Source organism: Oxyura jamaicensis, chromosome 6 (assembly GCF_011077185.1).
Source record: "Oxyura jamaicensis isolate SHBP4307 breed ruddy duck chromosome 6, BPBGC_Ojam_1.0, whole genome shotgun sequence".
Lineage (NCBI taxonomy): Eukaryota > Metazoa > Chordata > Aves > Anseriformes > Anatidae > Oxyura > Oxyura jamaicensis.
The window spans coordinates 4,558,762-4,577,659 of NC_048898.1; the positions used below are offsets into that span (position 1 = coordinate 4,558,762).

Consider the following 18,898-nt stretch of genomic DNA (forward strand, 5'->3'; position numbering starts at 1 on the left):
TATCTGGCTCACCTTCACCTTAGACAGAGGGAGTTTTTGATGATGTAAACATCTGTTTGGATGTACTGTATATCATACTGTTATTTCTTTTTTCATCCTTTCTCCATGTAAGAGGTGTGCTTTTTGTTAGAGAAGAAAGAAAAAGAAGAAAAAAGAAGTAATGAAAGAAAATCATTTTCTCCTCGTGGACAAAATAATCCTGCATTCATGTAATATCAGACATTTAATTTATATTTGTATTTCACATGTACCTATATGTTTTCTATTTAAATGCAAGGTCATGTCTGCACTTAAAAGACTGTATGTACACTTGTTTTATTTTGTTACCATATATGTTTTTAAAGCAGTATGAGGGAAAGGGAACAGAAATCAAGGTCAGAATTGTAGTTTCCCATGCCCCTTTGTTCCAACCGATAACATGTCTCATTCCAGCTGAAAGTCATTTGTGTTGGTGTATAACAGTCTATAACAGTCTGTGTTAACTGTGTGTTCGACTGCTTTCATTAAGATGTCATCTTACTTTTGGTTTCTAATCCAGGCCTGTGTTCTTGAACCCAAAACAGTGTAAAAAGTGGTACGTCAATTCTTCTGATTCTGGAGCCTAACACTTTATTTTTGTCTGTTTCATATCTTTCTCAGGAAGCTCATCTTATAGCCATGATAAAAATGTGTCTTGATCTTACGTGGTCTGTTGTAGGTCTTTTTTTTTTTTTTTTTTTTTAACAAAACAGGAAAAGTACTGCTTAAAACACCCAGTTACACTTTCTAATTCAGTGATTGTAATTATAACATACTTAGGGAGATCTGTAATTTCCAGTAATTCATATAAATGGAAAAATTAGCCTCATGACAGAGTAATTCAAGCATAGATAAAATCTCTTAAATGGCCTGGCTTGAAAAACATATGCATTACATATTAAACTGATTACCTGTAACAGTAATTCAGCCACTGCTGTAACTTTCCATTTTAAGTCTGGTAGGTGATGTTTTATAAACAAAAATAAACCACAAGGTATTTATTACTGCAACATAATTACAGTGTGTTAATAGGTGCCATATATAATTCTGAATTCTTGATAGCCTACCATGCAAGAGGTGGACTACTACAGAGAGAAGGTGATAAATACAAAACACTGTGTGAGTAGCACCATGGAGATCAGCAGTACCAAAGATCTTGGTCGCCCAGCCTGGTGTGGAACATAAGGTATCTGCATAGAAAACCAGTGCAGCTGATTTCAAATATCTATTTTTGTTGTTTTATTTTATTTTATTGTATGTATGCATATAATCATTTCTATAATCGTAACTAATTGCTTCTCAAGAAAAAGTTACAATAAAACTTGAGGCAGTTGAGATAATGCTGAGGCCTTATTAGGAGGAAGAGGAGCAACGAATAAACATATATAGACATCTGTAATTATATACAGAAAGAGAAAAGCCTGTAAGAGCATGAAGCCTCTAGTGATCCTGGCAGAAGCCCACATGCCATTGTTGTTCCATTAGGGGGGTCTCCAGTCTCTCTGAGAGGCTTTTGGGTAGTGAGGATCACATGTGTAGGACTTCGTGGTTGGAGGTAAGAGAGGGAGTGGGGGAGAATGCATTGTGTCACAAGTTTTTTGCCTGTAGTCAGTTACTTATGTTGAGCTGTTCAGTGCTCATGTACCAAAGCAAATACAGTCTAGGTGACCATTGCTAGCTGCAAAAAATGAAAGAAAATGTGGGATAATCTTTCAAATACTGCTTTATCTCAAGTTCCAGATACAAATCTGAAACAAAATATGAAAGAATTTACTATGGGATTTGCAATTAATGTTTTCACATGTTGTTTTCATAACATGCTTTTCTCAGTGTCCCTGCAAACTTTTATTTATCCAAATATTTAAAACAAAAAGAGCTCTTAAAAAGGTCAGAAAAACTTCATGAAGTTCTTAATCAAATACAGAAAGTATTTGGAATTCATACAACTGCCTTTTCTTTATCTTGGTGTGGTTATCATGCTTCCAAAGGCAGTATGCTGTATCTTGTGATTGTAGTGTTTTCCCACTGTGGGTATGACAACTCTGACGTGACTTGCTGGATTGAGTCCATCAACTTCTAAAATTGGTTAAGAAATACTAGGAACGTAAGTGAAAGCTTGCTAGTCCTTTTCTAGTTTTTTTTTTTTTTTTTTTTTTTTCTCTAGATTCTAATAGGTACTTCTTTACTTCTTTTATGTGTTTAAAATACCAAATCTACTATGATGAACCTGAGCTTTGCTTCAAATCACCTATCAGGACTTGTAAGTCTTGGAGAATCGATACCAAAGAATCCCTTTTGAAGGCAGTTCCCACTGTTGGATTACATGTCTGAATTGGGAGCGGGCAGCTCTGTTCTGGAGATGCAGTCCTGTAGGAACTGCCTCCTGTACTTAACATCCACTTGGGGATTAAAGCTTCTGATTCTGTGGCTGCAGAGTCAAGGAAGAACATGAACTTCCTGAAAGTTCACATCCAGGGAATCTGTTTTGTACTGAATTTGATTTGGTTGACACTGGTTAGAAAATGGGCAAGAGCAGCTTTTGGTTCTGGCTAAATTAATCCATGCAATTTAAAATCATTTCCACAATAACTGCATAGTTCTGCATAACTGCAGATTTCAGTTTACTGGGAACAACTTGGGACCTGAACCACAGTTGCACTTCTGTTTGATTACATCTGAAATAATAAATTAAACTTATTTATAGTTAATGTAAGTGATTTAAATTTCCTGATGGAAATAATGCACAGTACTTAAAAAAAAAGGAAATCAGGAAATCACCAATAACACAATCCCAAGCAATGACAGGTTTCATGGCAAACTGTTTTTCTTCTGTTTCTGCTTTCATAGTGAGTTTACACCATTTATCAGATCGGTAATATTTAAATAATGTGTCCTACATAATATGAGAAGTCAAAGCTCTAATTTTTTATTGACGAATCTTCATGAGTCAGATGCTTTTTTTGCCTTATTTGTTAACTGTGTTTTGGTTTTGGCTACCTATTATTTTTGTCTACTTCCTTGGCCTGTGTGTCACAACAGGAAACATATTTGACCCTTGTCTGGTACAAACTGATGATCTTGCTTATGAAGAAGAATACTAGGGAAAATATTTACGCTCTCACCATGCTGCATTTTGAGAAGTTATTTCAGTATTAATATCTTCAGTTATTCTAAAAATAAACATAATGCTTAAATATAGGAAGAATACATGCATTAAGTGTATGTTATGATAGTCTGAAATTGCACAGAATACACCACTTCTCTAGCTATACTAAATCTTAATTTGAAACAGTTTTAGCTTGTGCAATATTTGCAAATAGACCAGTCTAGAGCTGCAGCCTAGTACAGAGCTGTGTCCTACCTGAGCCCAGATTGACTGTGGCCGCATTTGAACATTGGATATTTATTTTCCTGTTGGCATTCAAGGTACTTGTTTGGTAACTTCAGTCCCATGCTGATTTTCTAATGTGTTAATCTGTTTCTTTATCTTCTTCAAAGACAGAAGATGCAGATTTGAACAAGCAAATCTTTACCAGTTCTTAAAATGACACTAGGGAACCTTCTCAGAAGAGAGGGCAAGCACACTTGGAAGTTTTAGAACAGTTAAACCTTTTCCTTTGTACTCATCTATCTGAAAATGTATTGCATTTTATAACCTGCATATATATCATACTTAAAAATAAAAAAAATCAAGGCTTTTCATTCACAGTAAAAGGAAAATCTGTCAGTCATCTTTTACAAAGGCTGTTTGGAAGAATTTTTTCTTTTTTCTCTGGCTACATTAATACTAATGGTTTCATGGGACAGCACTGTTCCCATTCTGCCAACCTAATTATTTGACCCAACCCAATGATAGTGTAATGATTTTGAAATTCAGAGGTGCTCAGGCCACACCATGTTACAGGTACGTGTTTAATAATACCCAGCAATATAAAAAAAAAAAAAAAACCTACCACCACCACTAAAACCAAAAAACCCTCCCTGACAAACAGATGTTAAGCAAATAAATTTATTTTATATTTCAGGCTAAGATGACTCAACTGCCAGAGGCTGAAAAGGAAAAGATAGCTGAGCAAGTGGCCGACTTCAAAAAAGTCAAGAGTAAGCTCGATGCAGAGATTGAAATATGGGATGATACCAGCAATGACATCATTGTTTTGGCCAAGAGGATGTGTGTGATTATGATGGAGATGACTGACTTCACAAGGTAATTATGCAAAAAATGCTCTTCAGTACTTATAAATTTTGGAGGCCATTGCCATAGTGTTATGGTGAGTTTTTAATGTCAGTTGACAGCGTCTTCTCAAAGTTGAGTGGCTAAGATAATGTAATTAGCTTTACAGTGCTAGCTGGTAGCACAGAAATGGTGGAGGGGAGGTTTGAGGTTTTAAACCATGCTTGTCCTTAAATCTTTTCTGTTGTTTTTCATTTGGCTTGTTGGAGTATTTTTTATTTTTTTAGCGCTTTATTTCTCCTCTCAATGAAAGAAAAAAAGAAACAATCATCTTGATTTTATAGTGTAATTCAGTCTTGTCTGTTACTCTTCTGTTTGTACCATACCATTCTGTCTAGCATGTAGTATATTCTAGTCATGCATAAAACATACTGGACAGAGCATATGTCTGGTGTATACATTTAGAGTCATGCATATTTTATATTGCATTGCCTGCTATTGCTTTCATCAGAACTGTATCATCTTACTTTACTTTATGTAGCTTGGGAAAACAAAATGTCCTACAGTAGACAGCTTTGAAAGCTGGTATTTCGCTCTTGACAGTATATTCTGTGCAATAACTATATATATGAAACAATCTTAAGTTCAGAAGCTTTTTCTGCCCTGTGCTGAATATATGTTCAGTAAATTTCATCAAATGAGTTATACCGAAGGTAAGTACTGGTTGTTGTGCATTTCTTTTTTTTTTTTTTTTTTAGATTTGGTTATTAGTAACATTGTTATTGATAGGCAGGTAAGGCCTTAAAACATGAAGCTTTTGCAAAACCTTTCATGTCTCATAAAACAAGTAGTTTCATGCAAGATATGAAAAAAAATCTAAGCCTCTTGGACAGATTCTTCAGGGGTGTAAATTAAGAGTTGCTTAAGAGTTGCATAGAGCTGAAACAGCTAACAAAGCCAAGATCTGACTGAGGCCTGTTCTCAGGAAGACAGTTGTAGCATTTTATCATGGTATCCCATTTTAAATTCACATTCATATGAGAGAAAGTAAAAAAATTGTATGTTGAACTCTGTAATCCTTTTATTCTTTTTGCAGCGTACAAATTGAGGCCACTGTAAAAGAAAATGTTCTGCCCTCAAGTCAGACTTTACAATTGAAGTCCCCTCTCACCAAATTCTTTAAGTTATTAGATTTATATTAAGATTAACAAGGCCAGTTCACATCCTTAACTTTGCATTTTTGGGTCTCTGCTGAAAACAGCATAATTTGCAGTTTTGAGTCCAAGAGCAGTTTTTGTTCAGTGTTGCAGATCACCAGAGAATCCACTGAGAATTGTGAGAAGACTCTGGTAGAAAAATTTACCTGAGGGGAAGACTAAAATCTACTGGGAGTCTGCTGGGATGAGAGAGGGGGAATCCTATTCTTTATTTCAAAGTACGTTAAGGAACTCTACAATATTTTAAGATGCATTTTGATGATTCTCTTCCCAATTTTAGGAAGTACACGAATCTTTTTACTTCATGGGTGTTTAGACAATAGTATGAGAAATGCAAGTATATACAAAATACTTGTTTATGCATGCATAACTTCTTTGGGGTATGACTATCCTAACAAGTCTATTGTTAGGTTTCTAGGACTGTTAGTAACAGAAGCCAAGTTGTCCTTACCATATTGTGTATGCAGTAATGTCTTACTTTGGTACCTTACATAACTTCATCTCAAACTGTTAGAAAGCTGTATTTGAATATGTCCATGTATGTTTTCAAGTCAGTTCTCTTCTGAGTCATTCTGCCTGTTGCACGCTCCAGAACACTGGAATCACAGAGTAGAGATTACAGCATAGCAGCCCCACCTTCCCAGAGGAAGCATAGACATATCTCCCTAACCCAATGTCCTTTTGGAGGTAATTTTGTTCCACGTTTTTCCACATATTTAAAAACAATTCAGTCCTGTATTTGGGACAAACTTAAACAGTTATTTCAAAAGCAGTGCAAGGTTACTTACCAATAATGTAATTTGAGGATTGTTGGACAGCTCAGAAAAAAGCAAAGTATTTTCTTATCGAGAGAAAAATACACGTATTTGGGACTCTAGATCAATCATGATCCTAAGCCTGTTTATTAGCAACACATTCAGTTTCTGTAAAAAGCAGCTTTAAAAGATAGTACCTTGAAAAGTCATACAACAGCTTTGAATCAACTGCTTAGAGTTTTATTGGACCTTTCTTAAGACAACTGAGTCATATATGCTTGTTGAACCCTGGTGTAGTTATATAAGCACTTCAGATTAAATTATATTTTCTTTAATGTCTCATATTTGTAAGCAAGTACTCTTCTGTGACTGAACCAACTGATTCACAGGCCAAGATTTTAAATTACAGTACAGTACACAGAGACACTTCACAGATCGATCCTACAACCCAAATCCAAGTTAGACTCTTCTTAGCACCCTTAAAAGTCTACCTTCTCAGAGGCCAATTCTGGTCTGTTCTCTTCAATTTAGATACCACCTATCAAAACAATGTCACAAATATTAAAATCTATGTATAAAAGCAGTGAGTTAAATTAATTGACTGCTTTATGTATATATATATATTACTTTCATAAGTTATGTTTGCTTAAAAGCTCAGTCACGGACCTATCTTCAATTTAAAGGAGGAAAACTCATTCACTGCAGAGACAGAAGCTATTCCTTTAAAATAGCATATTCCCACACAGCAGTCTCTGCTGAAATAGCGGAAGCTCAAACCAGAACAACTGGTAGGGAGTAAGTTCTAGACTGAGTTTTCAAGATGTTCCTACTCTTTGTCCTCTGGCATTTTAGACGTCAGAGACTCAAGACCACAAAGGGACAGAGGTCAAACCAAGCTCTTACCAGCACTTAAGTCTTCAGCCATCATCCACTGTACTGTAAGACACGGGGGAACTCTGCACATGAGGAGAATTAAGAAATTCAAAATGATTTTGCACACAAAAAAGTTAATTATAAAGTCATCTAAGAAGGCCAAAAGGAAAACTTACAGACAAATCCGTCAAATCTCATCCTCACCCAGGAAACAGAATGCTTTCAAAAGCTGAACAAAGGACTGAAATGCTGCTTTTCCTTCCCTGTGATGCAACTGATAAACTAGTCTCCAAAATCCAAACCTTTGAAAGACGCTCATCAGGATTAAGTAAAATTGAAGGCTTTGTAGTGCATTTGAAAGGAAACAGAAATCTACTCAGACAATAAATGCCAAAAAAGGCAAGTCCAGTATTTACCTGAGTAGCATCTGATGCAACAAACACAAAATGTCATAATCCTTTGTCTTCTGTGCCCAGACCTTTGAATTGCAGACTGGAGAGCTCAAACCTTAAGACAAGCTGGTGCTTGCTGTGGCCTCAGCAGTCTACATCCCTGGATGTTCACAGGGAAGGAAGTGAGAAAGCCAGCTGTGTTCTCAAGCACTGTCAGTCACCTTTGGTACAGCAACAGGAAGGGGCAGATTCAGAAGAGTTAACCTATATTTTGGATAAATAAAAACATTTATTTTCCTAGACTTCATCTGGAATCAAACAGTAAGCTATAGTCACTGCAGTTTCACCCTTGCCCATTTTGCAAATGCGAACATCAGCAAGCTTTTCACAAAATGCATCTCATTTGCCGTTGGTAATTGAGACTTGTCTTTTTAAATGGCAACCAACATCAGAGTTAATACTAGAAAAATAGTAAAGATAGCAAAATAAAGGAAATGAACATTACTTCAAAAAACAAGTCTAGCAAAATCACCCCCCTTCCTCCAAGCTGTCCCCCCGTTATCCATATTATAAGCCAAAATCTAATTCTGCTTATACCTGTAGTACTTACAGAGACTGCAACCCAGCATAACATTTTCTCTCAGTAGTAGTCTTGGTTAAGACCCCAAGTGCAGCTGCCAAATCTAGCAAGCCTCCACACCTGCTAACAACCACAGTTCTGAGTGTTAATTTAGCTGCTCTCTCTCTCAAGTGTTTGCTTGGGAAAGCCAAAGAGGGGACCCAAGAAGAGGATGCCAGCTCTGTACTTAAAGGGAGTTGAAGAAACCACAGGACTAGAAGAAGAAAAAAAAAATGGTTTCCATTCCTATTCACGTTCATCCACACAGCTCCTCATCATATCTCTCTTTGCCCTTCCTGGTGTCCTAATTCAGAGTTACCCGTGATCCTGCTAGTTTCTCTTCAACAGCTAGACTTTCCTGAAATACGGTGGAGCTCTTGCATTGCCCCCTCAAATTCACTGATCTCTTCACCTTTTTCTCACCCCTCTTACCCCTCAGATTTTTAATCATTTCCATTCAGCCCCCTGCCCATCTTGTCTTGACCCTCACTCACCCCCCCCCCAGTCTGTCACTGACAAACAAGGTGGCAATACATATTTATTATTATTTTATAAATACAGTAATAGTACCTACATTGCCAAAACCCCTGAACTGACTGGATGCCATTAAATCTACAGTTCTACTTCGGGTATATATAAAATATAAAAATTCCCCCCTCATTGCTCATACCAGAGTATTCAAAGCTCATCATTATTTCAGTAAGCAGTTTGGGATCCTTTTGAGAGTCCACAGGCACTTAATGTTTGCATCATAAGAAGAGGAAAAAAATAGCTCTCTTTAAACTTAAGCATTTCATCAAAAATTACCTAAAGATGAGAGGTTGTTTTGTCAAAAGCAGTTTTGTCCCACTGAGACATCATAAAGTTATTTTGGACCGTTCAGCTATATGGCAAAGTAGGTGAACTCTCTTAGGGTTCTATCTTGAAGCTAACTTTGACCAGAACTAATTGCATAAAGATGTTCTTTATGATGAATTAATTTATAAAGCAAGTATAATTTAGTTGTGTGCACATATTTGCATGTGTTTTATCATACTTGTTTTGATGAACAGAACCAGTAGGATTTACTTGGTACAACATGGCAGATTAAACAGGTAAGATTTTATTGTTAAAATGAACAATAGAAGTGCATTAGCTGGAATAGTAACTAAGATTTTGCAGTACTTGCAAGATACTGGCTGTCTTGCCAGAACTGCATGTATACGAAGTAATAGCCACAGGCAGTTGTTCCCAGCTGGTAGAAACATGGTCCCTCCGATGTGTGATGAAGTGTTGAGATGCATCAAGTTAAATCATATCATGTAATGCAGAATCAGCTGGTATTGCTCATTCCTCTTGCATGTCAGAGCTTCTAAGGTGTATACAAACTCAGCTTTCACAAATAAGTGAGAATTTTTGAAGGGAAAAATCCCCCACATCATCCTCTTCCACCTCAAAAGATTGAGCAGATTTCATGCATGGTACTGTATCTTTATTCATATTTTAGTGTTAATTGATGATATTCTTGTGGATGCTGTTGCAAATATGTTAGTTGTAAAGAGTTTCAGGTGTTTCCTGAGGACATACCAGCAAATATTTAATCAGAAATATCATTTGCTGTTCTACTGGTCTCATTTTTTAGGGCTCATTATAATTTCTTAAAAGGCAATGCTTTTTTAAAGTACTGAATATTCATCCTCTGACAGATTTTTTTAAATTCTTAAAGACATCTAAATTTGTTCTTTTATACAACTCTGTTTCCAAGTGACAATCACCTTGGGGAATGTAGTGTTGAAGCCAAGCATTCCAAGCTTCCTCCCCCCCCAACACATAATTGGCTATCAGTCCATAGTGAAGATATTTAGATATCCAACTTACTTGCAAGTTGAATGGATTTGATTTTTTCTGTCGTATGCTTAATTGACAAACAGTAAAATATTCAGATATGTTTTATATATATTTTTGTTAGAATTTAAAGTCAGAATTTACTTCTGAACTGTGAAAAACAGGTTCTAAATGGATAGACTATTTAACTAGAGAATGGGTTAGGTGAGAAGAATGACACATACAGTGTTGTTTGCTGATTTACAGGTATGAAAACACATTAAATACTCATAAAACAATAGTGAACAGCTAGTGAACAAAACAATGAATGCAACATTGCTTGCTTTCCTCTGCAGTGTTACCTTGAGGAAATGCATCTAAACCGTGTGTAAACTAACTTCAGTAAACAATCGTTAACCATTGCTCACACTTAGACCAGAGATACTAAAGGGAAATGATAAACTAAAGCTCCATGTCAGCATCAAAGAAGGAAATGGGGTAGTTGCATATGTATGCTTACATACATTGGCTTTGTTTTAAATCTGCATTTTATGCTTCTGCCACTTCTGCTGCTTCCTTCCTGTTGTATGTTTTCTGTTGTTCCTTTAAACACAGCCTTTTAAAAACAGTTCTGTTCTCACCTCTCCTGCAAACAAGCCACCTGCCTTCACTGCCAAAACCTTTTGGTGTACTTTTTACCTCTCTCACTACAGAGTCTCCAGTCAGCTCATAACATCCCTAATAAATACATATTCCCTTGCCACCTGCTAGATTTCATTTTTAAATAAGTCCTTTCTGTGCTGTACTTGTGAAGCTCCTTATTCTCATTCATATCCCTCATGGAAATGCTCTAGGTTGAGGATTAGAGATCAGCAAGTGTTTTAGCAGTCCAGTCTCATCTTGTTGCTTATTCATTTGTTCCTACCAACGTATAGAAGAAATGAAGTTGGAAGGGACCTCTGGTGGTTATAGCTTTTTCAGAGACTGATTGCTGCGTTAGATCAATTTGCCTCAGGGGAACATCCAGTGAAGCTTTGAGAATACTTGAGACTAGAGATTGTGTTGTCCAACATCCCTGGGAAACCTTGCAACGTCCTCTTTTTCTAACAGGAGTTTTCTAGCTGCAGTTTATGTCCTACATACCTTTTTTTTAAAAAAAAAAAAAAACCTGTGTACCTCTGAGGAAAAGGTCCATCTCCTCTATATCCTCCCCATTAGACAGGAGAATGCAGATTAGCCTCTTCTTTTACCTTTTTTTTTTTTGAGGCCGAACAAGCTTAGTTCCCTCAGCCTCTGTCCCATTCATCATGGGTTCTGCCCTTTCTTTAGGCTCTCTTCAGGTTGCCAGTATCCTGTAGCACTGTGGGCCCAGGCAGTATGAGGAAAAAGTATGCAAGGTGCAGCCTCACAAGGGCTAGGTACAGGGCCATCACTTCCCTCAGTCTGTTGGCTGTGCTGCTGGTAATGTAGGCCATTATGCAGTTAGCCTTCACTGTAGAAACGCACACTGCTAACTCATGTTAGGTCATTTTACATGAAGTTATTACCCGGTTACTTCTCCCCTGCAGTTATGCATGGAGTTGAGTTGTTCTGTTCCAGATACAAGACCATGCATGTGATTTTATTGAAATTCATAGTTTGTCAGCCCATTCTTTCAGCTTGCCGAGATCCTTCTGAATGGCAGGCCCACCACCCAAGTATCAACCACTACCTCAAATCAGTATTGCCTGCAGACTTCTGAGCGCGTGTTTTGTCACCTTAACCTTGTTATGGAAGGTGTTAAACAGCATTGACCCCCCACTGTCAGTCCTGAGAAGCACTACTTGAAACAATCCATCAGTTGAAGTTTGACTCACAGACCATTATGCTACAAGACCAACAGTTCAGCCAGTTTTGTCCACTTTATAGTCTGTCTAGCCAAGTCTCTTCAATTTGCCTGCAAGGATACTGTAAGATTGCTAAAAATGAAGGTGAACAACATCTACTGCTGTCCTCACATCCACACAATTAGCCATTTCATCACAGAACGTAGTTGGTTTGACACACCCCTTGTTTTAGCTGTGCTGTCTGTTCCTAATCATACTCCTGTCCTCAGCGTTCCATCCTTAAGGGCTTGCTCCATAATTTTCCCCAGAACTGAGGTAAGGTCTTTGCCTGTAGTTGTGCAGATTCTCTTTACCTTTTTGAAGACTGATGTGGAGTTGTCTGTTCTTTCTTGTTACATTACAAGCTCTTTGGCAGAGACCATTCCTTTGTGCTGTAGGTGTACAGGATGTTCTCCAGTGGGTCCAGGACAGCGTCAGGTTTATGGTAGTAATTGCTGTAATAATACCTGAGGTGTAGCTTGTGTGATTAAATGTTCAAGAAAGCATTCTGTTCCTTCCTAGTCTCTTAATTTGATTGTAAAGTTTGAAGTTATTAACATGTTACTCAAAACAAAAAGTTTCTAAAATACAGCAGGTATTTCAGTTCCCCCTGTGAGTGCTATTAACTTTCAAATTATTTATAAAATTAAAATATAATTAACCTATTAACTCTTGGTTATTAAACTGCTGCATATACAATTGCTTATGTCTTCCCTGAATTCTGATAATGCTGTGATGCTTCTAGTTCTGGAAAGAAAATACTGACCTATGAGTGTAGTCATAATTCCAAAGTAAGGCTTTAATGGAAAAGATGGGATTGGGGAAGGCTAATTACATAAAATTTGCAAGAACTGTTGTACTCCTGAATCGCTATTGATAGAAGCTGCATTGTGCTGATCTTGTTGTTTTTCCGCCCTAATATGGGAAGGATAAACTTTTGCCCCTAAAATTGTTCAGAGAGTGCAGTTGTAGTGGGAAAATGCAAGCTGTTCTGCAGACACATGCAGATGTTCCGTTATTTTGAATTTCTTGCATTGACTTAGCTATATATCTTTCTACATTGTAAGCATGTGTAATTATTTCACTATTTAATTGCCAATTCTAACCTAATTTTTCATTTGACAGAAGTCATTTGCTAGTTAAAACAGAAAGCTCTTAAATTTTCTAGAAACAAATTACACCAAACCTATGCTTGGTCTTTGAGTAAGAACATTCCAAAGCTACTTCCTTTCCAATAGCATGGATATAACATTGTATTCATAAGGAGTGAGTTCCGCTAGTTAGCTGGTTAGAAGTCTACAATTCTTCGGCTTAATTCTAGTGATGTTTGCTTTTGCAGTGTTTAGTTGCCTCTTCTGGACTGTCTGTAGCCATGTCTCAATCATTTATTCCTTTTAGGTGTGGAAGCTGTGAAAACAGATTCTTAGTGCAATTGTATGTTCCACATAGTAAAACTCAGAAGGCTCATTATTTAAAAAGGAACACTAAGTTTTATACATTTAAGACCAGGAAAATGTGTTTGTATACTACAAAGCCATTGTTTTTGCTGACCTGTTAAGGGCCCATCTCCTGTATGTCCTATAGCATGCATAGGACAAAGTAATATACTAGTGGGAATTTTGAAAAATACTTGAAGACCTCTGTTTCAATATCTCTAAGTAACTAATACTTCTGTGAGAACAATGGGCCCTCTAGAAATCAGTAAGGACTAAACTGTTGCTTCTCTTCACTCTCTTCTTTTGGGAGACCTTAAATCCCTTGCATTTTTAATAATCTTAGAAACAGTCCAGCACCTACTTCAGGGTACCTAGTACTTCTTGATACCAGTAGTACAGTCACTAGCACAGATGAAGCAAAAAAGTGATGTGACAGAAGTGTTTATTGGCTGGGCCAGGAGGTTAATGAGGAACTAATGTTCACACCTTACATGTGTAGCAAAGCATATCTTAAAGCAAGGATCATACTCAATATAGTAATTGAATGAATAAGACAAATTTGACTAACCTTCTTAACATCCACCCAGGACTAGAAATGAGACAAACTACAAGTCTCAAAATACATTAGAGCAAATACAACTTCTCTGTAAAACAGACTAATATGTGAGTATCTCTTGTGCTAGAAAGTGCTGTCTTTCACCTTTTAGCTTTAGGGACTACTGTACTCAAACTGCAAAGTGAGTTCAGGACCCTGATGTACTAGCTCCTGCCAACAGAAACAGAAGTCTCTCAAGCATGTGGGGGTTCAGGCAGTAATTTAACAGCCTCTAAGCCACTTAGCCAACTGGGAAGCCTGTAGCAGGGCAGTCTCTTGTGGGTTACAGACCAAGGAAGAACTGTATCCATATGAACAGCATTAAGGACCAGCACAAGGGTGAAAGGTATATCACCTCACAGCAGTATCACCTCTAGGCTGTATTCTGCAGGCATTTTTACTATTCAACAGGAACGGACAGAAGCAATGTTGGCTCCCCAGCAAGGAGCAGAGCACCCCAAAGGTGCCATGCAGCCATCATGCAGGGCTTAGAGTTACCTGCTCAGTTCCAGGCTTCTGCAGGGCCAGCCAGCAGTTTGACTCAGACTGCTCAGTTTCCACCCATGGTCATCTTCTGCATTGTTCTTGAGGCAGCAGGAGTGAGACTCTGAGACTGCAAGGATAAAGGCTGCTGCCAGGGAACAGCAAGAGCCAGCTGCTTCCTAAGGGAGGCAAGCCTGGATCCAAAAGTAATCCCAGTGCTTGCAGAGCTTTCACTGACCAGAGCAGAGTTCTACAGCATCTAGACACAGCAGTCAGCCCAGGGCACTCACAACAAGATCCATCAGCAATCCTAGACAAGGTAAGTGATAAAGCAGGTCTAATTTATCCAAAGAGGGAATCTCCCAAAGCCAAGATATAGCACATGCACAAGAGGTCCATCTAAGAAACAAGGCACTAGCAATGTAGGTCTAGAGCCTATTAAGGGTAGAACTAGAAACTAGAGCCAGAGGCAGACATACCTGTAAATGCAGGCCAGGTCAGGGATAGAGAGGTGAGGTGAGGGTAGGGCAGGGCTTAAATAGAGCTTCTGAGCCAGTGGGTGGAGTCTGTGGGAGGGGGCCTCAGGTGGGGTTGTTCAAGACCATTAAGGCCTTTTTGGCACACTCAGGGCTATGACAGCTGCAGCTGAGGATTGTTGTTTCTCCTCTGCCACTTTTCTGAGTATTCCGATGGCTCAGGTTCACCTAGCAGGGGAAGCCAGTAGTACAGTGTCCAAACCAGATGTAATGCGATCAGTGACATCCTACAGTTTGCTGTTCATGTGATAATGTTTAGGGATATGGTGGTTTTTGTAGCATTCTCCAGTTGGCACATTAGTCAGTCTGTTTTTTGTACTTCGAGGCTTGATGCAAGACTTGCTTTTCTGTTTATTTTGCTCAAGCTGTTGTTTGAAAAGAATGCCCAGAAAAGTATCTTAGAGAAATAAAGCAGCAGCATTAAAAAGGCAAAGCACCTCTCCTAACTTTTTTGCTTTAAAATGTAGACCTCTTTTTACAGAATTTATTTTCTATGTTTTGCACATGCTAAATATTTCTTGCTATAACACCATATGTTCAGGTTCCTTCTGAATTAATCAGCAGAAATTAGAAGCTACTCCTTTGGAAGGTTTCCAAGAAATAAAGACTGGAAACTTCCGCAGTTATCAACTCCTTCATTGGAAGTGTAGGCACGTCAGTGAGTTAATTACGACCAGAAAGTTGACATAAAATATTAGTTACTTTTTCTTTTTTTTTTTGCTGGATTCATTGCTGATTCAATGCTGCGTACTTCTACAAGAGATCAGTCACATCCAGAGTATGATGTACACCAGCATTTCTCTTGACTGCTTATTGTCCAGGGTGAAAAAAGCTGATTTATGCAGTTACTGCACTGTTGATCTGTCTGGTGTTTATGAAATACAAGCATAGAGTTTAAGTGTCAAAGTGGAGTTGGCAAAATTGATAGTACAGATAGTACCCTCTGTGGGTACATAAAAATCAACACTAACCGTTCAAAGAAAGAGGACCAGTAGTAGCCACAGAAACAGAACGGTCGGATGTTATTTTATAAAGTAGAAGGACATGCTGTTGAAGCTGTGTAGACTTCATAGTGCTGGCTGCCACAATTTGCAGATACTCTTCAGAGTTTTGCTTATGATTGAGATGAATTTAGTGACGTGATGATACTTTCTAGACTGCTGCTCTGATCGTACTGAGGAGACAGGTGGGCAGTCTGGTGAAAAAAGGAGTGAGGAAGGCTTGCAGCAAGGAACTTCTGTGCCATCTTTCTTCTTTAACCTTAGAAGCAACGCTACAAACTTTGTATTTCTAGAGCTTGCAGCTTCTCTGCAGGTTGGTACATGCACAACAAAATGGAAAGAATAATCTTCCACACTGTTCCATATTATCAGAAATAACTTAAAAGATAGCTTCCAAAGTAGCACTTAGTATCTCCTCCTTGCACGGTCTTGGATAGAAGAAATAAAGAGAATAGGAAACTCTTGTAGGGCTTTTTCCCTCATTGTGGGTGTTGTACTATAGAGTACCATGAAGCTCCCCCAGAAAGGGGTTTAAGCATGAGCTGCTAGCAGATGGAATAGAAAAAGAATGACAGAAAGAAAGCCAGAGGGGAAGAAGCCTGTAGGGGCATGGAGAGAACAGGTTAACTAAAATGCAGTTGTCAAGAGAACGCCCTTTCTTGCTCTAGTGTTTCACAGTGGACATTGTGAACTAGCAAAGAATAAAACAGACAAAGCACTCTTGCAGAGATACTTCCAAATCATGCAAATATGCAGATTTTCATTTTTCAGTAAAGATAGTGCCAGGTAGAAAGAACTTGAATTTTCAAAATGTTTTCCATGGTTTCTTTACCAGACTGTAAAATGTCTTACATGGAGTAAGCCACATTTTCCAATGTGTGCACCCAAAAAGCAGATTTTATGGGGGGGTACCCAGCCGTATCCAAATCAGCTAGAGCTTCTCCAAACTGTATGCCTGGATATGGTTGTTTTGTATATCACAAATAATTTGTAGGGTGGGTAGAGGAAGCATGGTTAAAACATTGAATATATGACCTAAGTCCTTTTTAACAATTGTTTTACTGTTATTTTCCTCTCTTCCCTGAATTGAGTTATAGACCAGTTTGACTTAATAAAGCACTTCATAAAGCACTTAATAAAGTCACCCTCATCACTATGCAGATGAAACCTTGCTTACTTCAGAGAGACACAGCCTTCATCTTCATAAAACCAGTTCACCTATAGTCTTTCTCCCTCCCCGTCTGCACCATACCAAATGTCTGCTTTCTTCTGAATGATCAGTCCACAAGACAGGGTTTCATTTGAACGTCTGCTCTCTTTATGGCCAAGAGTCAAGGTAGATCAGGGTCAGCATTCAGTAAAACAAAATTGTTTCAAGAAGTTGCAGAGCTACACCCATTCTTAGTGTAATTTATGCTTATTTCATTTTATTTAGTATCCTTGTAGTTTATTTTCATTTTTTGAATATGCGTACTAAAGAGAAACACTGTTCAGAAATGCTTACCTTGGGAGCACGCTGAACAGCAGAAACAGTACTCAACTGCTGTGTTTTCTGCTAAAAATAGAACTGGAGTCTGTTCCAAACATTTTCAATTAAAGCAGGACCTTTTGGGGTTCACACAGCCTAGCAATAGTTTCAGCACTTCTTTCTTCAACAGCATACAGCATTTTTAAGCACATTTTTTATCCACTGACTTTGGAGGTTGCTGTTTTGGTACTCACGGGGATTAAATTTCTTTCTCCTTAAAATGTTGCTGATAGTGGCATTCATTCTTACAGTATACCTCAATCCCGATGTAGTACAACTGTTCATGAAGGTCAGTGAGCAGTTTGGCTTCTCTGTCCCACTGTATTCTTGATACCTTTGAGGCATAACACTGCAGGGCAGAGGGAGACATGCCCATACCACAAACTCTGCCTGACATCAGCTGAGAGCAGGTTTCAGCTTTCTTAATGTAAAGTTGGCATTTCCCTTGTCATGCCCTCAGTTCTGTGTAGAGACATACCGCCTGGTTTGCTTGAAAGAAAGTCAGATGGGAAATGATGGACAAAGCTTGCATTCGGGTGGAATGGCTTGTAGTGCTTGACTTTCTGAAAGCCAGATGGCCACCAGTCAGCATTGTTCTGTGAGGCTGTGTTCATAGCAATGCAGCAGATACTTAGAGGTTGGTATCTGGGGATATGGAGGTGTGTGACCTTAATATGAGTAAATATTGTGACAGGTATTTTGGAATGTCCAGGTCACACACATGTAGTCGCACTTCACCATATGCCCAACAGCAGTAAATTCTTTATGGAAAGATTGCACCTGGCTGTTAACCTGGGCTTGTAGAAGATAGCAAAGGTGGAAAAGTCTGCATCAAATATCTGCATCACAGATTGCAAATGTATGATCTTCTTGAAGTATATTTTTGCATACTTGTCGCAGTCATGAACTGCTAAGATCATCTGAGAGTTTTGTCCTTAATGTCAGCAAGTTGTGGATCAAACACATCCAGTAGTTCTGTGTCATCTGTGATGGCAGAGGAAAATGGTGACACTGTGCAGTATAACCTGCACGGGTGAGAATTAACAGATGGAGTCTCAAAGCTTAGCAGGGTATCTTCAATCCACGGTAAGCTTATTGAAAAGCTATAGTTTAAATATACTTGCTCTAGTAATTCTTATTTCATTATGATTGAGATAATCCCTGTCTGCACCTCATTTATTCCCCTAAAATAAGTAGCTGATACTGTCATTGAAGCCGTTGTTACATTTATGGGAAGGCCGTGTATATTCAGCACACTGAGGAGCAAAATAAATAAAACAAATAAAGCTGTAAAAAACAGTGAAAATGGGATCCGTACACAATTTCTTGAGTGTCATGATTCAGATAGCACAGGTATAGCTATTTAAAATTCTCGGTGATTATTTGGGGAAGGAGAAATTCAGTGCCATGAGATGGAGAAATAGAAGAAAAGCTTATGTCAAAGTTGGCTGTGAAGAACAGCAGTTTATAAAGTCTGACCAATACAGAGCATAGCTACCCATTTTTAACAATTTGCTCTATATTGATTTTTCCTTTCTATAAACATCACTGGCAGTGGAATAGATTGAACAATGAAAGTATATCAAAAGGAAGTGTAGTCACA

The 18,898-nt window shown here is 38.1% G+C and overlaps 1 protein-coding gene and 2 long non-coding RNA genes across 18 annotated transcripts in view; 1 reads left to right on the top strand and 2 right to left on the bottom strand.

The window, feature by feature from the left end:
- Positions 1-18,898, top strand: part of CTNNA3 (catenin alpha 3) — a 457,011-nt gene that overhangs the window by 402,934 nt on the left and 35,179 nt on the right. For 13 of the 14 annotated variants that reach the window (XM_035330601.1, XM_035330600.1, XM_035330602.1 and 10 more), the window contains one exon: positions 4,044-4,225. In XM_035330601.1, the coding sequence (XP_035186492.1) occupies positions 4,044-4,225 (182 nt within the window). Of the gene's footprint in view, positions 1-4,043; positions 4,226-18,898 lie in introns of those variants that run through there. The other variant, XR_004752032.1, reaches the window with a different exon arrangement.
- On the bottom strand, positions 1,341-18,316 carry LOC118169354. 3 transcript variants are annotated; one of them, XR_004752036.1, is made up of 5 exons: positions 17,272-18,316; positions 8,130-8,262; positions 7,454-7,693; positions 5,861-6,005; positions 1,341-1,696 (listed from the first exon to the last, which is right to left on the bottom strand). It is a non-coding gene; the product is annotated as an uncharacterized LOC118169354 (long non-coding RNA). The 3 variants fall into 3 exon arrangements; XR_004752035.1 differs by lacking the exons at positions 1,341-1,696; positions 8,130-8,262 and having other exon boundaries at positions 5,371-6,005; XR_004752034.1 differs by lacking the exons at positions 1,341-1,696; positions 8,130-8,262; positions 17,272-18,316 and adding an exon at positions 14,710-14,732 and having other exon boundaries at positions 5,371-6,005.
- On the bottom strand, positions 12,846-14,537 carry LOC118169360. The gene is made up of 3 exons (XR_004752042.1): positions 14,469-14,537; positions 14,246-14,360; positions 12,846-13,123 (listed from the first exon to the last, which is right to left on the bottom strand). It is a non-coding gene; the product is annotated as an uncharacterized LOC118169360 (long non-coding RNA).